Source organism: Vanacampus margaritifer, chromosome 9 (assembly GCF_051991255.1).
Source record: "Vanacampus margaritifer isolate UIUO_Vmar chromosome 9, RoL_Vmar_1.0, whole genome shotgun sequence".
Taxonomy (NCBI): Eukaryota; Metazoa; Chordata; class Actinopteri; order Syngnathiformes; family Syngnathidae; genus Vanacampus; species Vanacampus margaritifer.
Genome location: NC_135440.1, coordinates 19,074,748 through 19,094,708, shown reverse-complemented (window position 1 = coordinate 19,094,708; position 19,961 = coordinate 19,074,748). Strand labels below are relative to the sequence as shown.

The following is a 19,961-nucleotide window of genomic DNA, read 5'->3' as shown; positions in this document are numbered from 1 at the left end:
GCGGGACTACCGGCCCCCGAGGACCGAGTTTGGACACCACTGCCTTAGCTGTTCACAATGGGTACTCCTGCAAGCCTTTGACCAATAGTTTTCAGACTGGATTCGGGTTAAAATTTCCTGCGCCCTGTCTGCGGATGTGAAGTAATGTGCCCAGTACGTATGTGAAAGGTATGTGCATTTTCATTTTTCGTCAGCAGGTGGCAGTAGCGATTCAAAAATTGAATATGTTCAGTACTGTAGCTTTAAAATAAACACTGCAATGTTCAGATTCAAAAAAATGAAAGTCATACGGGACCTTGATCTCCAAGTTTTTCCTCGCTGCTTTTCGTCTTGACAAGTCCAAAAAGTCAAAAAAAAACATGACAAGATCTGTAATCAGATATTGTTTATTGTACACATTTGAACAAAACCATACAAATTTCAACTTAATTGCATTTCAACAGGATTTAACAAATCAATATAAATGCTTTCTTGAACCTCATAATGAAACAAAATCCAACATGGATTCTAACTAAACAAACAAAATAGTTGTTATTAACATCAATACGTTTACATGATTAAAAAAAAAAAAAAAAAATGCATGGTCAGTTAAAAGCCACACAAAGAATTGGTCTGGGCCAAACTCCCACTAGGATGCGGCGACTTGGGTCAGGGGTTCTTCCAGGTATTGCACCAGCGCCTCGGCCTGTGCAGAAAAGCGCACGTGAGCAAGAAACTGACGAGGTTGAGGAAGTTGTTGCTGTTGCCTCACCTTGGCTTTCAGCATTCCAAAGCCCACCGTCTCTTTGGCGTACATGCATAGGAGCAGGTTGGCCACTCGCGTGATGGCCACTCTTCCCTCCTGTCACATAAACGATGTGTGTGTGTGTGTGTTTGTCAACAGCTGCAACATTTGCAAAGAGAAACTCATGTCTTACCATGCAGTCCATGAGTATGAATTTAAGTTTGTCTTCATTGAATGCCTGGTGGCCGTTCTTGTCGTAGGCCGCCCAGATGTTGCTGGCAATGGCGGCGGTGACCCGAGCGTCCGTATCCCCGTAGCCAGAGTAGGCCAGGAGAGAGCCTTCATTGTTTAGCAATCTGACAGCCAAAAGGAAAAATACATAAGGAAGCCACACTTGAATGGTTTTGAATCTTCCGGAATCCAGGGAAAGTGTAGGTTTCAGGGGGGGAAATGCTATCAAAAGGATTATTTGGGTGTATTTTGCTTTTACTTTGACTTTGTTTGGACACCATTGACAGTAAAAGATGCAGCTTCAACAGTGTGTTAAGCTAATAATACACACAGGGAATAATTTCACGCAAGTAGAAATCTGAATCTAATTAAAATAAAATAAACATTTAAGTATCAATTGCACTTCAACAATGTTAGCGTAAGAGTCATTATTAGAGTATGATTTTTGCACTAACGTATATTTTCATGAAACGAGTATCATATAATTTAATTCATTTGACTCAACCATCATATCAAATATTTTGCTGTGTTTGGTGCAACTCTGTTACTAAATACATTACTTCCATTTTATTTGAGTACTTATTTAAAATTTAGCTTTACTCAAACTAAAGTAATTTATGTTACGAAACAAAAGTCGGCATTTGGCAACTATAACAACATCATTTGTTTATCATCGTAGAAGGTTTAATAGTGGTCGCACTCAAAAACAATCGTTCAATAAGTCGGAATAAGTTTTCAAAACAATTGACAGGTTAGCATCCGGTTAGGCTAGGCTAGGCTAGGCTAGAAGTACTCACAAAGTGCTCTGGACCCCGTTCGTGTTGGCTTGGCTCAGAACCTGTGTCAAAGCCTTCGGTCGTAACATGGCTGCTCTCGCCCTCGGACGATTAACTGTTGTCTTAAATAAAATACGGAAGGAAAAAGTGAAAAACGCTTATCACGAGGTAGCTAACGCATTTTAGGCAGAGACTTGTCGTCACAGAACTTCCTGTGACAGATGGAGATACCGGAAGTGGCACCTCGGCAGCTGACACAACAGGAAGGTGCGACGTGCTCTTTGAGAGCCACGGCGAGGCTAAGCTAGTGGAGGCTAACTGTCAGCGTATTCTGTGCTTGTAAATGTCATGAGAACAAAAATGACAAGGATGCGTACACATTTGAAAAAGTGAGACTGGGAATAACTTTTTTTATTTTATTTATCATAATATATATATATATTGCCTGATTTCAAACTTTCTTCCTTTTCCTTTATAACTAAATTTAGATTTGTGGATCAGATTTTTTAATGTATTAAATTATTGAATTTATAACAATGATACATCTTTCCAGAATTTATTAATATTGACAGTTGGGGCAGCAGGTGTACAGTATTAGTGTTTCAGGGGACATTTCACAAAATGAAAAAAACAACATAAATGTATATATTTTTTTCATTTAAGAAGACAATGATGGGCAGGGTGGCACGTAGAGCGACTTGATGGCACGTCATCTGCCTCAGTTCAGTGGTTGTAGGTTCAAATCTGCGGTCTGGACTTGGAGTTTACATGTTCTCCTCGTGCCTGTGTGGGTTTTCTCCGGGTCCTCCAGTTTCCTCCCACATGCATGGTAGGTTGACTGAAGACTCTAAAATTGGATGTGTGAATGGTGGTTTGTATACATGTGCTTTGTGATTGTCTCATAACCAGCTTAGGGTGCACCCTGCCTCTGCATATAATTTTAAGAGAATTCCCTTACTTTATTTCTAAGGCAGCCTCTATTTTTATGGAAGAGCCTAGAATAGATGCTTTCCCAGTTTAAGTGTTCAACAAAAAAAGACCAGTAAGCAAAAACATCTGGGATTGTGGGAATACATGATGACATCATGACCACGCACAACATTTTTGCAGACCTGTCAATGTGACTCATAAATGGAGGATTCAACTCATGTTTACATTACCCTCCCCCCCTCTCCCTCATATGTACACCACACACACACACACTACGGTTGTTTTGCAAATACCATAAAACTTAGTTACTACATAGCCTATAATTGATCAATAAATCTGGTCATTTTATATGTATATCCAATGAACACTTGCCTTGGTGAGCATATTGTTACCATTAACACGTGAAAAAAAATTCCTTAATATGTTATTTTATACATCTTTTTTAATCATTTATTTCATGAATATTTAATTTTTTACATACTGTTTCAGGTTAAGTGATATAATTCACTATTCAATAATGTCTGTATTTGCACATAAATATTTGTGTTTCGTTATTGTTATTTTACGATCATGCTCTGATATAAAAAGGAAATCACAAGTTACTCACCAGTTACTCGAGTACTCTTTTTTTTTTTTAAACTCTAACTCAAGTAATTATTTGGAGGACAATTTTTCACTATTACTTAAGTCGTATCATTCTACTTGAGTACAATTTTTGGCTACTCTACCAACCTCTAATTCTATAAAATATGTTTGAGATGAGATCCATTTGAGTTCTTTGCATTTCTTGATGCGTAGCACATAACGTCTAAACAAACCGGCCGACTAAAACAATGAATAACTAAAACAAATGAATCAATTATCTGCTCTTTAGAAAAAATATATATTTCTTAGCTGCACTGATCAGAAAGACACGTTGATCTACGCTTGTCAACAAAGGAGCATTTCCGCAATCGGGTTATACCTTGCTGTGATTGGCCGGTCTGCGACGAGGTGCATGCCGGGAAGGAGGCGGTCCCTCGTAGTGACTTTTTTGGAGGATCGACGTCACTGTTTGTGTGCTCGCTTGGGGAAAAGATGGCGGAGGCTGCGGCTGTTCCCCCGCATCGGTTTTTCTGTCACTGTTGTAAGGGAGAAGTAAACCCCAAACTCCCGGTAAGACGTTTGTTTTACACTCTCGGCTTTATGTAATCGTATCTGCTCGGGTGACAAGTAGGCGTCGAGGCTAATTACCGTGTGTTCTGCTTGCCTTCCTTAGCTAAAAAGCTAGCTAACCTGCTAGCAGTCAGCGGTGTTTGTTGTTGCAGTTGTGAACGCGTTATAAACACCGGTTAACAACTGCAAATGTATTTGACAAATAATGCACATTTAAAGCAAAGGGGGCGGTATATTTTAGTTGCAATGCTCGTGGACGATACTCAAGTCGAAAGAGTTTCGCCTCAAGCCTTGGTTTGATCTGCTGTGGTTGTTGTGTGTTGCACTAAAATACACAATGCTAAGCGGAATGAGGATATTTAAAATAGTATTTCAATTGCCTTCACGTCTCGTTTCGCCACCCTATCATAGTCTGATCCAAAGTTGCCCTCATTTCAAGCAGGGGAATTTTGCATTCATAGATACTTTTAGTTTCTATTTGAAATGGAAATATGGGAGTAGAATGTTGAGCACTGAATGCTGACTTAAATTTTACACCACGATCACTTAAACAACAAACAAAAACCTCAGAGGAAAGCGCCACAATTTTCGTTTCTTTTAAGTGTTAATGTTCAAACTGTATAATGTTACAGTGTCTTAAAATATGTTGTTCATTTCTGGAATATAAAAACTCGTTTTATGGTATGCTATTACATTTGAATATTGGTAATATTGATTGTGGTACTTAGTATGTGTTAAGGTTCCCGTCTGGTGCTGTAACATTAAGCAGTTATCCCAAAAAGGTCATTATTTTATTAATTCATTTTATTGAATGTCCTGTCCCTAATGCCCATCTTAAAATCAGGCCTCAGTAACATGGCATTAAAATACAATCACATGTTTTCACAAATATCTCATTTTAACCACTGGGATCCTTTCTTGACATACGTAAAACAAAAACTATTTTGCTCATGTTGACTGATTCTTAGCGGGTGTTAAAGTCGCTTTTGAGAACATGTTGCGGAATATAGCGAAAATGTGTTCACACGGACTGCTCTTGTAGACACATTTGACTCTATTCAAATCTGGAACTACGGAAGCCGCAAAAGAAAATTGTGATGATAAATAAATGGCACTTGGCCATTAATCGCCCAGCAATAATTCAATTTAGGTAATTGTGCAAATGAATGGGGCAAGAGTGTTTACGAGTAAGCAAAACACAGGTGAACAAAGGCGCTATGAAATAAAAATGCCATAAAAGTTATCGTAACATATATTGCTTTGTAGAGCTGTTCATGACATTGATATGTGGAGCAAAACACTTTTCTGATGCCGTGAGATTCACTAATGGTGTAACACTTTGCCCAAAGGGGGGAAAGAAAAGGACACCCATGTGCTTGTGTTGTTGCTCAACCAGAAGCAGCCGCCAACCGCTACATTTGCATAATTTCATTTGACTGCCGCCAAGGTATTTGGGGACTCCGCTTACACCTGGTGTGAAGAAAGAGGCTTAAAAATGCAGTGCAAAAATAATTGAATTCAATATATTTTCACAAGTAATTCATTTACGTACTCTTACTACTATGAACACATGGTTTGGCATAAAAATGCACCTGAAATAAAATGATTTAACAGAAAACATAATTCTCACATAAAATATTTCTGCATTTATTTTTAGTGAAACAGAAGAACCTCAATGATTGAACACAATCATCTCAGGAAGTTGGTTAATTTAAGATTCTTCCCCAAGATAAACTGTCAATGTTTTTCCATAGAAGAAATAATATGTTCCATGATCCAACACTTGCATCATAAAAATTTAGATAACATTTTCATATTCTTCGCTGTCATATACAAGTGTATAGTATTAGATAACTACTGTTAATAAATAAATTTTAAAAAAACAACAACAACATGGGGATGAATGCAAAGTTTAAGATTTGATACCGAATTTGTCTGCATCAAATTATCTGACTGTGGGATTCTGTGAAGGTATTCGAGCGGATGCCCACTCGACCCAAGCTCGTTCGGGTATTGCTGACATTCCTGATTAATTCATGGACTGTCTAATTTTGCATCCGACGATTGAGATTTCACTGTGTGATCTCCAATCTAATCATTTGTCACTGACGCAGTTGTAGTGTATTTTGGACTGGTAGTGGCCTAGAGGGGTAATTCCAGCCCGCTTGTCTCACGAGGACACTCCTGGATCCTGTGGCATTTCTTCCGTTCCAAGCCAAGTCACATCCACGTCATTGTTCAATAATAGCGTCGATGGCTTACTACGAGGACAACCCAACCATCACTGATCCTCTAGCTGACTTTTACATGTCCCAACAAAAATTAATAACGTGAGCTCTGTCAGTGTTGAACTTGCGTTAGGTGTGGTTGGCGGACCAGCTCAACCTCTTAGGTTGCTTTCATTTACTGTAATAGGCCACCTTTTTACGTCATGACATATTTTGATGGAAGTTAAGAACAGGGGGAAAAATGCATTGTAGGAAAAATAGCCGTTGAAAATGTAATCATATTTTAAAACAGGGGTGTGAAAATTTTGCATTGGATTAAGAAAAAAAAAAGACAGGCCAATAAATTTATGGATGGGGGGCTAATTATAAAAATGTTAAATATCTAAAAGGTTCAAAGTTGATTTATTTATTTATTTTCTATAGTAATATGGAGCTAATAGTTGATTTATACAAAATTTAAAACTGAACATTTTAGTGACAGAAATAATTTACAGTTGAATGCAGGGATGTGCAATTTCAATGATGGAAGGGGCCACGATTTTTCATTAGCGCTATTGGTGGCAAGGGCGTCACATAGGACCACGCGCTTCCGAAACAAATGCCATTTTGATTAGGGACAAAATACAGTGAATAGTGAAAACCTAAAAAAAGTCCAATAAAAATGAACAATTCCCCGAAAGAAATTTGAATAAACCGACAATATGCATCTCCCATGAAGACTGGGGTTTGCCCCCCCCAAAAAAAAACTATTATGGAAAAGAAGAAAATCTGTGAATAGGTGAATACGTGGGTGCAAAACCATGATTGTGTGGGATAGTAGAGGAAACATTTTTTTTCAAAAATTGGGGGTAATTTTTTTCCCCCCCATCGCACATCTATCCCTGGTCTAACTGAAGCGCTCGTGACACGCAGAGGTCACCTGACTCCCACTGGCGTCAACATCATGGCTAACAGCAACAGCGTGGAATGTTTGTCAGACCACTCGCCGGCTAACACACAAACTCCAGCTCTGTATGCAATACAAACACGGACTGGTCACAACAATAGGTACACCTGCACAATTCAATGAGATCCAATGTAGCAGGAAAAAAATTGAACGCTAGCAATGATGGCTGGTCTTAATATTCCAACGTTGAATGTTCACCTGTCCTGTGTTTTTCGGATTACTGTTGACGATCATAACAAACATCTTCCGTAGTTTCTCAATAACGACACGCGCAGAAATGATCATCGGGCAGAACACGTATTAGCATGTTTATCGAGACAAACATTGACTGCTCGTGTATATTTTTAGTATTCTTAATTGTTATAATATTGAAACTTATTTTTTTATACAGCGTTGCCATTGAGTTTCTTTACTTATTCTGGTCATTGAATGTGTTGGAGGCCTTTCTGGACAGTTGCGATTGAATGTCTAATAATAGTTAGCTTATTTCAATCTGGATTGTTTAGTCAGCGTCTAAGTGTGCGCTCTGACTTTTTCAAGGAGTACATTTGCCCTCGCTGTGACTCAGGCTTCATTGAGGAAGTGACGGAAGATTCCAGGTAAGCGCCGTGAATCATTTGATGAGTTTAAATCTCATGACGAGCTGTAAATTCATTTGTCTGCAATTCCAGTAGCCTCTTAGAGGGCGGCGCCAACGGACTAGATGACACAACCACTCAGTTCGCAGAGGTACGTTTCTTATCTGAGTGACGTTTCTTATCAAGTCAATCAAATAATTCAGTTACAAATAAAGTGGAAGCAAAATCTGTTGCGATTATTATTCGACACAGACTGCAGATTTGCACACAAATCCGTGTAGAAATAAGTTGCTCACCAGGCGTGGCTCCACCCTTTAGAGCCACACACACTCAAAGTCACAAATATTACAATGTAGAATGGCGACCCCAAGTGGACAACAATAATATCTGCATTTGACTTCTTTTATTTACCTATGCGAAATCAATTTAATCAATTCAAAAAAACAAAAAGAAATTCAATAGCTGCAGTTAATTCAACTAACCTCCCGCGTTGTCGTCCTCGCAGCTATGGCACCTGCTGTTAATGGAGCGGCCATTTTCCATCGACGGCGACAGCCCCGACTCAGAGCCTCGGCTGTCCAGGGGCCGCTTGGGCGGCCTCAGTGACTTTGGGGGGTTCGGAAGCGCGCCCATGGGGGGCTCGGTCCCCGCCGGCCTCGGGGGGGCCATGGCGGGTTCGCTAGGCGCCGGCGACCACTGGGGCCCGGCGCGCCCCCCACGCCTACACACCCAGAGGAGGTACAGGTCCAGAGTGAGCAGCAGGCCCGACCGCTCGCCCGCCGTCGAAGGGTGGGTTGGCGTCACCTGAATATAAACAAATGACACCCAGTTTTACTTCATTGCCCATTTTTTTTGTGTGTATTTACTACAAATAATGGCTGTACAAACGTTGAGAGAACGCGTTAAACTTTTGATGTCCGTCACTCAGGATTGTACAACAGTTCCTCGCCGGCCTCTTCGCCAACTCTGGCGTCTCTGGCTCGCCGCCGCTGTCATGGTGAGACGCCCTCACCACTTAATTGGATTTCTGTCAGAATTGTCATTTGCTCTTATGATATGACCACAATCAACCGTTGCTTTGTGCTTCCTCAGGACAGGGATGTTGCATTCGAACCCAGGAGACTACGCCTGGGGACAGGGAGGCCTGGATGCTGTCATAACACAAGTAAAGCAAATTGCGACGTGCCCGTGAAGTATTTTTTTTTTAAAATTCACTCATTTACTGCCATTGACAGCTATAGACATTAGAAATTCATTTTAATTATTTTTATTAGCTTAAATTATTATTTTTTATTTTTTTATTTTTTGTTAACAAGAGTATGAAAACCTAGATTTTTTTTGTACATTTAGAACAGATATAAAATTTGTGATTAATCGTAAGTTAACTTGTTAAGTCATGCAATCAATTACGATTACAATTTTTAATCACCTGATGAACCCTTATTTTTGATAACCTTTTCTTTAAAGAAAGTAATATTTTTAATGTAAAAAAAAAATATATATATATATATATATAAATAAAAATAGGGGTGTCGGGCATTTCTTTTTTTTAAACCTAATTAATCGCATGACTTCACTAGTTAACTCACGATAAATCACCAATTTTATATCCGTTCTAATACAACAAAAAAATCTAGGTTTGTATACTTTTGTTAACAAAAGTGAGAAAAAAAACGTTAAACTATAAATAGTCATGAATGAAAATAAAAAATCATTTTGGACATCTATAGCCATCAATGGCAGTGAATGGGTTGATTTGAAATCTCCTTATTGTTGCTCATCTGGTGTGATTGCGTGTGCAGTTGCTAGGTCAGCTGGAGAACACGGGGCCTCCTCCAGCTGAGAAAGAGAGGATTTCGTCTCTCCCCTTTGTGAATATTTCTCAGGAACAAGCAGGTGAGAGTTGCACCGTGTTCTCATGATGAGAATTTGCAAAAGCAAGCGAATGCACAAATGTGTGGAACGTATTACAAAATGAGTAGATAATGGATGTTTAATTGCGCCTCATTAGTTCCTTGTAAATTATAAAGAGACTCTGAAGGCACCTTTGACACACGTCTAGTAGTCTATTACCATGATTTAATATGACTAGGACACTATTTAAATTTCTGTCACTACTGATTTGCAGTTAAACTGAACTTAACATCCACCTAATGATAGTGGAAAAACCCCAACAAATTTAGGAATTTAAAACTTTGGCCAGCGTTAAAGAGGAAGTCAACAATAGTATGTTCTATGCAGCCCCGCTGGTCTAAATATGGTATTCTGGTTAATATTGTGTTAGTGGAATATGAGTTAAGCAGCAAAATCCAGCCGTTTTCATCCATCTCAGGGGGCGGCCATTTTGCCACTTGCTTTTAACTGAAGATGACATCACAGTTGCTCAGGGCTCAGGCAACGACCAATCATAGCTCAACTTCAGAAAACAGGTGAGCTGTGATTGGCCGTTGCCTGAGCAACATTGATGTCATCTTCAGTCGACTGCAAGTGGCAAAATGGCCGCCCCCTGAGATGGATAAAAAACGGCTGGATTATGCTTCATAACTCTTATTCCACAAATGTAATATTAATTTGAATGTCATGTTTAGACTAGTGAGGCCACATAAAGCATATTGTCAAGAAATGTTTACGGTTGACTTCCACTTAAGGGTTTCTATCAGAAAATTGTACCTACTTAAATGAAATTAACTTTACAATAATGTTCTGTGCAGGCCAATTAATCTAAGCATGGTATTCTGGTAAATATTGCAATTTGAGGAATATGAATTAAGCGGCAAAATCCAGCCGTTTTTATCCATTTCAGGGGGGGGGGCGGCCATTTTGCCACTAATTTTGTCACTAAAAATGACGTCACAGTTGCTCAGGGCTCCATTAACTACCAATCACAGCTCTGTTTGCAAACGTCACATGACCGCACTCAGAACACAGGTGAGCTGTGATTGGCCGTAAGGACTCGTAACCTGAGCTACTGTGATGTCATTTTCAGTCGACAGCAAAATGGACGCCCCCGTTATGTACAAAACCAAGTGGCACCGCATGTACCATTATTGTTGTCAATAATTTTTTTTTTTTGTTATTGTTGATTTCCATTTATCATTTGCAGCTAACAATAAGAATAATTTAATGTTAATCTGTTAACATAAGCACTATCTTTTAAGTGTCTCACCTTTCAGTGCATATCCTCCCTAACAGCAGTGGGTGCTAATGAGCTCACCTTGAACAGCTGCAATTTAAAAGCGAAGCTTGAAAACCCCACTCGCTGTTGATCCACTTCATTTTGATGGGTTATTCCAATCGGGTTCTGGAGGGGAGGGGAGGGGGTACTCAAACAGGGCCACAAGAGAAAGACATTTTTCATTCGCATTGTCAAGAGTTTAATCTACAATCAATTCCACTCCATTGATTGACTAATTGATCACGTCCTCCATTGCAAAGTAACGAGAGTTCAACTTTGTGCGCCGCAGACTGTTGTATGGAATGTCCGGTGTGCAAAGAAGACTTTGAGGTGGGCGAGGCCGTCAGACAGCTCCCCTGTAACCACTTCTTCCATTCGGCCTGTATAGTACCATGGCTGGAGATGGTGAGTCACGACAAGCGAAACACAAGCAGCCATTGTCGTCACACGTTACGGCCCGAGCTGACGTCGCGCCGCGCGTTTGTCTCCGCAGCACGACACGTGTCCAGTTTGTCGGAAGAGTTTGAACGGCGAAGACAGCAGCAACCAGCCCCCGTCAGAGCCCCCCTCCCTCTCCATGGACCCCCGCACACAGGAGAGATGGTCCTTCTGAAGACAGATAGGGGTGGGGGGGGGGGAATAACACACCGAGAAGACGCTTGTCGCTACTCCTCGCCTCCGTTGCCGTCATAATCACTTTTTTTGTTGTTGTAATTTTCCGTTTGTCTTTTTTTCTGAACCATGTACACACACACATACGCATCTTAAAGGAGACATATTATACATGTTTTCACAAATTCTTTGACATGCTTAAGTCTAAACTCCCGAACACGGTTTTGGGAGGTCTGTTCTACGCATTTATATACAAGCAATTAGTTACTCAATTTCCATAATATGTCCCCTTTAAGGTCTCCTTTCCGCTCCAGATGAGGCACGTCCATGTTTACCCTTCAAGCCACTTCCCCTTTTCAACACTATTTTGGCCAGATGCCCGTTTTTGTTTAGTTTTTTTTTTTTTTTTTTATCTCAGTCGCCCAATTGCTGTAAACATATTCTTGAACTCTATTTATTGTTTGACAGCCCATGAGCTGATTTCTTTGGTTTAACGTTTAAGCATTCCTTATAAAAGGGAAATTCCAGCTTAAAACCCTCACACCGAAGGAATCAAATCATGAGCGCTTGCCCCGCTGGTGTACATATTGTAATCTGATGACATCCCTGTCATTTTAGTCCTCTGTGTATGACCACATTTTTACCACTTGCTTTTTTTTTTTTTTTTAATGTAAATAATTGTAGTCCACAAACTTAAAAAGGTTTGCAAAGAAAAACATTGAGAATGGAGACGCAAATGTGAATGACATACATGGTTAACAAACTGTATATTATATAAATGAAAAATGTCTACGATGTATTAATAAAGTGACAAAAAAAATGGGTTTCCTTCTCCATTTGTCTCAGTACTTGTTTTTATTTGAAATTAAATAGTAACACATTTCATTATGTACAAAGTGTGTCAGAAGTTGTCGGGAATGACATATCAGTCATCCATGCAAGTGTATTTGCATGGCATAAAATTCACAAATTAGGCAAAATACTTCAATGTTAATCTTGTAGCAGCTCTTTTTGCTTTTTTTAGTGCACCTCTAATATGCAGTTGCGTTCAAAATAATAGCAATGTGTTTAAAAAGCTCAAAATCCTAGAGTAGTCGTCCCAATAGTTTTATTTTCATGCATTGGGAACAGTGCACATCATATTCTAAATCAAAACACGAAGGAATATTGGTCACAATTTTTAATTGCTTTTACAAAAATGAAAAAAAAAATAGTCTGTATTTTTCTTTACAAATTTGAATATTTACTTTACAAAAACGATGTCTTTGGTCTCTTGGGGATAAGGAAACACCAGGTGGGGCATAGCTTAGGTGGTCGTGTGGCAGTCCCCCAAGCTGAAGGATAGTGAGTTCGTTCCTCAACCCTTCAGTGGCTTTTATTTGTTTTTGTTTTTCAATGAAAATCTAAAACAGTCTACTTAGTCCCTATCCAAATAGAGTCTATCTATCTAAATTTACTCTACATAATTTACTGTGTACCAAAAAAAAGTGAGTGATCTGGTTAATTGTTAGACTGCTATTATTTTTGAACACAACTGTACATCATTTCTGCAGATTTAAGGCTTACCTGCATGTGAGCAACAAAAACAAATCACAACATTTATCTCATTGTGTGCCAAGCCAGCGTGAGTAAGGAATGAGGCGGCGCTGTGGAAGGGATGTAGCCCACCACTGGGTCCCACACCTCAAACTCGATGTCTGATGACCTAAACAACACACACACACACAGTTCATTAGAGCCGTTCAAGTCACACTCACGCACACGTGTTCAGTGGAACCTCCAAAGTTGAACACACAAACCGTTCAGAGACATTTGCTGACTTCCAAGTTGTTCTACCAACCAAAAGGCCACATTCCGAACATGTTACAACAGCGTGGCTTTGTAATAAAAGAAGTAACTAGATGGGTCTGCCAGCAGTCCAGACCTGTCTCATTGAAAACGTGAGGCGCATATGAAGCGCAAAATACGACAACAGGGACCCTGGCGTTATCTTAACTCATTCACTGCCATAAATTCATAAAAGAAAACAAAGATTATTAAAAATTAGGGGCGACAGGCAATTACAATTATTAATTGTAATTAATCGCATAACTTCACTAGTTAACTCACGATGAATCACACATTTTATATCTGTTCGAATGTACAATAAAAAAAGGTTTTCATACTCTTGTTAACAAAAGTGGGAAAAAATGTTAAACTAATAGAAATAGTTCAAATGAATTTTTGACGTTTATAGCCGTCAATGGCAGCGAATGAATTAAAAAAAAAAAGACAAAGATTATTAAAAAATTGGGGCGACAGGTAATTCAATTTTTTAAATTGTAATTAACCGAATGACTTCCATAGTTAACTCACAATTAATCACAAATTTTATATCTGTTCTAGATGTACAATAAAAACAATCTAGGTTTTCATACTCTTGTTAACAAAAGTGGAAAAAAATGTTAAAACTAATGGAAATAGTTCAAATGAATTGTTGACGTTTTTAGCCGTCAATGGCAGTGAATGAGTTAATTACGTACAAGATTCCATTTATAGTGACATCAAACTAAAATAACGTTTAAAAATACCTAACAGACTCCCAATGAGAAAATGAAACTTTAATTCCACCAATGCTATCAGTTAGCCCATCTATAGCATTTTACATTGTTTGTTAGCATTAAGCTAAACATAAGCAAAGCTATGTGTTTGTGTTTGGAATGCATAATGTGCATTTTTGTTTGTTTATGTGTAAACATGAATTGGGTGCGAATAGACGTGCGTCATACAACCTGTTGAGGACGATGAGCACCACTAAACCGTCCGGTCGGATGAAGGCAGAGAATTCCAGGTTGGTTTCCCCACTGGCGGACACGCCGACTCTCTGAGAGCCCTCGCACAGGAACTTACTATGTCCGGAAGAAAAAAGAAAGATTTTGATTGATGTCTAAAAATATACAATGATTCAATTCCACCTTGCTACCTGAAGTGCGCCAATGCGTAGAAGGTTGGCTGCTTGAAGAAGACGTCGCGCCCGGCGTCAACAATGACGGGGCTGTCCACGAAGTTCTTCACCCAGTTGGGCCCGCCGGTCCGATCTAGCGCCAGGTTCCAGTCGGTCCAGCCCGTCACATAATGATTTAAATCCTGAACAAGAAGAAGCATAAAACGCGTCCCAGCTTGTGTTGGGCCCGCTGACTCGCACTCCCGGGACGTCCGCCATCTTTACCTCTAAGATATCGCGCGCGTATTGTTCGGCCCTCTGCCAGCTGCCCAGTTTCACCCCCCGCTCCGGCGAGGACGCGCCTGCGCCTGCGCAGGCCTCGGTGCCAAACAGGTAATACTCCGGGAAGAGCTGGTGGATGGTTCCCAGGGTGGGCCCGGGGGGGATCAGGTTGTCCAGGTACCAGTGCACCGCCACCCCGTGGATGTATCGGCCTGCGTGGATGTCACTGAGCACCTGGTGGGAGTCGTGACGTGTCACAAGTCTTGGCTTTGAAAATACATTTTGGTGTGCTGGATCAACATGTGACAATGTAAGACCATTATACTAAAAAAAAAAAAAAAAAAAAAAAAAAAAACTTTTTTTTCTCTCTCAATTTTAACCTGATTTTCATGTTCAATGTTCCTTTTTGAATGTGTAGGGAACGGCTTTGAATATGAATGTGCTGCTCTGTAAGTCCTAAAAAAATATTATTATCTTAGTTCCTCATACAGCGGCGGCCTGAGATCAAGTTTAATTTGCTTCGTGACCAAAATTGTAACTCAAAAATACTTGTATCTCGAATTACCTTTTTATGTTGAAATGAATAGAAATGCCATTAGTGTTCTAGCCTACCCCCCCCCCCCAAAAAACAACAACTTAATTTGTGTAACCAGATTTTTTATATGAAAAATAGCACTCTAATATTTTACGTTACAAAAACATGCAGTAATAAATAATGTAATTAAAGAGAATGTAATGAATGAAACAATTTGTGCATATGAGGTACACGTTGTGGCCACAAGGTGGCAGTATAATACATACATACTGTACATACAAACGTGGACAAAATTGTTGAAAAAAAACCCCCACAATGTTAACAAAAATCATTTGAATCTAACAAAAGTAATAATAAATTTAAATATAATGTAAATTAACCAGTAAAACTGAGATATTGCTTTTGAATTGAATCAACATAATTATTTTAAAAACAGAATTATTTATTTAAAAAAAAAAAAATCATGAAACAGGCCTGGACAAAAATGAAAGCTCTTCTAGAAAATATTAAAAATAATTTGACAGTAGGGACAGCAACTCCAGAACATGAATGAGCCTCCACTATATTTCACAATTGGGAAAGTGTTATTTTCATGGTACGCTTGATTCTTGAATCTGTGAACATAGAGCAGATGTGCCTTGCCCAAAAGTTCTAGTTTTGTCCCGTCAGTTTGAGGACATTATCACAGAAGCTTAACTTAGCTGTTTGTCAAATTGAAGTCTCTTTTTTTATGATTATCACTTTATGATTCACCATGATATTATCCATTTCCTGTTTAGTCTTCAGTAAACTTCAACTTTGAGTTGCAAGCTTGGCCTCTTTTTTTTTTCTTTTTTCTTTTTTTTAAAAGGTTTGTTCTGCCAAACAGTTGCCAGCTACGATGGTTAGCGCTTGTAACTCCGATTTGATGGCATATTACGCATCATACGGCAGTAGACGAGTTGTCCACCGTGTCGCACTCACCACTTTGGCCCACTGTGGCAGCAGCACGCGGTTGTCGTCCAGGATGAGGACATGAGTGTGCGGGAAAGACGAGTCTCGGAGTGCGGGGCCCAGGTCCAACGCCACCCAGTCCCTCTGCTCCTCGGCAGTAAAGCCCAGCGCCTGGAAACTGCAGGAAGACAATTAATTATTAATTAATTATTAATTAATTAAGACAATTAATCAAAATTCAATTACATTTTTTTATTATTTCACTCCACAGTTACATAATCAGAAACAAAAAGAAAAGATTATTAATACTAATTTTGAGTTGTTTAAATGTTTATATTTACACGTTTTTGTAACCGTATTAAATAAATCATTTTACATGGCTTAATATTTTTAAATGTTTAATCATTTTCTTGTTTTGTGCTCCCAAAAAATAATAATAATCGTGATTTCAATTATTACCAAAATAAATTGTAATTATTATTTTTTATTACCTGCCACCATTTTAAGTGCCTCTGACGAACCCTTAAGTAAAGCTCAGATGTTCTAGGAGGCTTTTCCTGACATTTGTGTTGCCAAAACCTAAAGACATACTTGACTCATTGAGCCATTTTCAACATCAACTTCAGAAGACAAATGCGCAAAATCTCGAAATGAAATCTCGCTGATATTATAACTTTAATATCTCGTGTGCAAGTGGACACCTGTAGTTTGTTATTTGTCCTGCTGTCGGTTCGTTCCCCGTGGTGACGGCCCAAAATGTCAAATTATACTTGGCGTATTCCTCAAGGAATCTGACGGGGACAAATTTCAACGACAATCACAATACAATCAAGCGTGCTTTCGTAACAACATACCGCATGCGCACGAATCACCTTATGTAATACTGAGCCCAACTTTGATGCTCCTTTCCGCCAGGTTGCCCCTTCAAGGAGCCTTTTCCGATGAGTGCGTCGTTTGTCTTCATCCAGGCGGGGGCGCTCCAGGCACTGGCCAGCAGAGACAAGGGTTGAGGAGCCATGGCTTGGGCTCTCTGCAGCAGAGGGATCTGACAACAAACGAAGCAAGTCAAAGGCCATTCGGACATACAGTACTCTGTGTATGTGTGTCTCTGTATGGTTATTAAAAGTCTACACACCCCTGTTCAAATGCCAGGTTTTTATGATATACGTATATATACTTTAAAAAAAAAGGTTTTACATCATTATTGCTCTGACTTATAACTTGTAAATAAATAAAAAATATTTAAACATTGGTAAATAAATGAACAACTAAGGTTTGGTTGCATAAGTGTGCACACCCTCTTATAACTAAGATGTGGCTATGTTCACATTTCTCACGTAAAATAGAAGTCAGCACATACCTGCCACTAGGGCTGTGCAATTAATCGAAATTCAATTACAATTTCAATTATTTCACTCCACAGTTACATAATCAGAAACAAAAATAAATGATTATTAATACTAATTTTGAGTCGTTTAAATGTTTTTGTAACCGTATTTAATAAATCTTGTTTGGTCTAAATTCCAAAAGGAACTTACATAAATTACAGTGTTTCAAATAATTTTATTTGTCTTAATATTTTTAAATGTTTAATCCATTTTAAGTGCCTCTGACGAACCCTTAAGTAAAGCTCAGATGTTCTAAGAGGCTTTTCCTGACATTTATGTTGCCAAAACCTAAAGGCATACTTGACTCATTTGAGCCATTTTCAACATCAACTTCATTATTTTTCATGTACAATTAATATCTTTAAAAAAAAAAATTCCATGATTGGTCGCTCGGCACAGGTGATGTCATCTTCAGTCGACAGCAAGTGGAAAAATGTGTTTGTAGAGGTATTAATTGTACATGGGAAATTTAAATTAATTATTAGCTACGACATTACAAGGATTTCAAATGTTCAAAGGCATCAGTTAGGAGAAGGGAACAAAATTTCCAAGGCATTACAGAGTGAAGAAAGTTGTTATGACGTGTAGAAAATATGACACAACAGTGATATTACCAAGACCTGAAAGTCCCTCCAAAATTGATAACAAGACGAAAATTGGTCAGGCAGGCTACCAATAGCAACAGACAAGTGCTTTCTGTGCACATCTCTGTCTCGGTGTGTCCCAACCTTCATGTGTATATCTTCAGGGGCCAGTGTGAAATTGAGCAGGCTGTAGTCATCGCGCGAGTCAGCGTATGTGTACAGACGTGTGGAGAAGTCACAACTGGCCATGGGCACGCGCACCACAGTGTAACCGATACCTGAAAAACACACCACAAAAAAAAAAAATCCACATAGCGTTCTTCTTTTTTTACAATACTGAAATTGTTGCCCGCATTTTAATAAAGAGTTCTGGAGCATGTACCTTCCTTGGAGAAGTATTGTCTCAACAGTTGGTCTTGTGCTCCAGCAGAAAGCGACAGAATGTTCATTGCTGCTGCGTCTGTCATTGCGCCACCAAATCCTCTCATCGTCTGGTACTTCTTGTGTGGAAGGAGAGTCAGTCTGAGGCCTGAGGGAGACACGTGGCGGACTTTATGATCCACGCACCACCTGCCTGTAGTAAGATGGAAGCTGAATACTTTTACTATTATAATAGAGCACAGGTGTACCTAATGTTGTGGCCAATATGTGTATGTTTTTTCCAGTAATATGTGACAAAAGTAAAAGCATGTTTTTTTGTTTCTTCTTTAAGGTACTTCGTCAACTATGTACTACTTTGAAGATGCAAATAAAAAGGAAGCCAAAATGGATTTGTGCTACTTTGAAGAACATAGATGGCAAGAAATGATTCCTTTATTTATGTATTTTTATCAAACCAACAATCCTTGCTGCTGGTGCTGGGGCTTGAACAGATTAATTATATTTTCATTCATTTTAATGGGAACAATTGCTTTGGTTTGCGGTTTCAGAATGAATTAAGTTCATGAACTTATAAAGTTCCACAGTAGAAGCAAGTAGAGGGCCACCGACCAAAACATTTTTTTTTTAATTAATTCAAAATTGCATGTTGGTTGTTTAGTGTGATGCATTACAATATTATATAAATAGTTACTTTCAATTATACCATACTGGACTGTGGACACACGGTTTATGACATTTAAGAACTTACTAATGTGTCCACAATGTATGGAACTCACCAGCACCGGTTCCGTTGGGTCGGATTGGACCTTGGCTGTGTTCTAGCCGGCTTCCAGCCATGCTGCTCAGGTAGGAGATGTACTGACCCAGCGGGGGGAGAGACACGGTGCCCAAGGTGTCGCAGTACGTGGAGTTACACTCACACACCACCGAGTCATGGCCGAAGCTTCTAGCTGCACACTTGCTGCGTTCTTGTCGTGAAAAGACACACAATTCATTTTCATTTGTGACATTTAACACAGCTTAAAGGAGGCTGTTTGTTACCTGCTGAGGAGGTCGTTGTTATGTGGAAAATTGCTGCTAGCAAAACAGCGCAATGCAGTGACAAAAACATTTTGTCGAGAGAAACTTTCTACTTCTCTTCGACCATCACGAGTCAGAAAATGACATTTGACCGAGAGTATTTAAGTCAATACGACGGCATATTCATTACTGTGTCATTTAGTGAACTTTAGACACGCGTCGCTTGGTTTAAACGTTGCCCCGCCTACCATTCGGGTGGTTTCAACGAGAGCTTTCCGTTTGTTTTTGGGAGCTAGTCATGTGACTGTTCACGTGGTGTGCAAGTTCCAGGATATGCCACTCGGGGGTGCTGTTACACACAACGTGAAGTAACAAATATGTGCCAGTTGGGGGTGCTGTTTGACCAAGATAGCTAATGGAAAATTGGTTTCGAACTGAAGTAAACTATTACCTGGTCCTGGTGGAAAATATATGTAAATGATTTTTGTCTGCATATGTCCTACAACCCAGTCCGCTAACTCATGAATTTGATCAATTATCCAGTTTCCAAAGCACTTTGT

At 39.3% G+C, this 19,961-nt stretch overlaps 3 protein-coding genes across 5 annotated transcripts; 1 reads left to right on the top strand and 2 right to left on the bottom strand.

The window, feature by feature from the left end:
- Positions 1–370: 370 nt before the first annotated feature.
- Positions 371–1,997, bottom strand: lamtor2 (late endosomal/lysosomal adaptor, MAPK and MTOR activator 2). The gene is made up of 4 exons (XM_077576030.1): positions 1,753–1,997; positions 918–1,080; positions 752–841; positions 371–685 (listed from the first exon to the last, which is right to left on the bottom strand). The coding sequence occupies exons 1-4, from the start codon at positions 1,818–1,820 to the stop codon at positions 629–631; spliced, it is 378 nt and encodes a 125-aa protein (XP_077432156.1). The 5' UTR covers positions 1,821–1,997; the 3' UTR covers positions 371–628.
- Positions 1,998–3,703: 1,706 nt separating this feature from the next.
- rnf115a (ring finger protein 115a) lies at positions 3,704–12,179 on the top strand. The gene is made up of 9 exons (XM_077576029.1): positions 3,704–3,816; positions 7,531–7,589; positions 7,662–7,719; positions 8,074–8,357; positions 8,497–8,565; positions 8,661–8,733; positions 9,371–9,464; positions 11,033–11,148; positions 11,237–12,179. The coding sequence occupies exons 1-9, from the start codon at positions 3,739–3,741 to the stop codon at positions 11,354–11,356; spliced, it is 951 nt and encodes a 316-aa protein (XP_077432155.1). The 5' UTR covers positions 3,704–3,738; the 3' UTR covers positions 11,357–12,179.
- A 12-nt stretch (positions 12,180–12,191) lies between these two features.
- gba1 (glucosylceramidase beta 1) lies at positions 12,192–19,668 on the bottom strand. Of its 3 annotated transcripts, none has more exons than XM_077576023.1 (11): positions 19,423–19,668; positions 19,158–19,349; positions 18,383–18,574; positions 18,145–18,278; positions 16,901–17,073; positions 16,730–16,819; positions 16,059–16,206; positions 14,564–14,794; positions 14,318–14,481; positions 14,124–14,243; positions 12,192–13,060 (listed from the first exon to the last, which is right to left on the bottom strand). In XM_077576023.1, exons 1-11 carry the CDS (start codon positions 19,490–19,492, stop codon positions 12,955–12,957), a joined length of 1,620 nt encoding a protein of 539 aa, XP_077432149.1. In that variant the 5' UTR covers positions 19,493–19,668; the 3' UTR covers positions 12,192–12,954. The 3 variants fall into 3 exon arrangements, with proteins under 3 accessions (XP_077432149.1, XP_077432150.1, XP_077432151.1); XM_077576024.1 differs by having other exon boundaries at positions 14,127–14,243; XM_077576025.1 differs by having other exon boundaries at positions 18,383–18,529; positions 19,423–19,667.
- Positions 19,669–19,961: the final 293 nt, after the last annotated feature.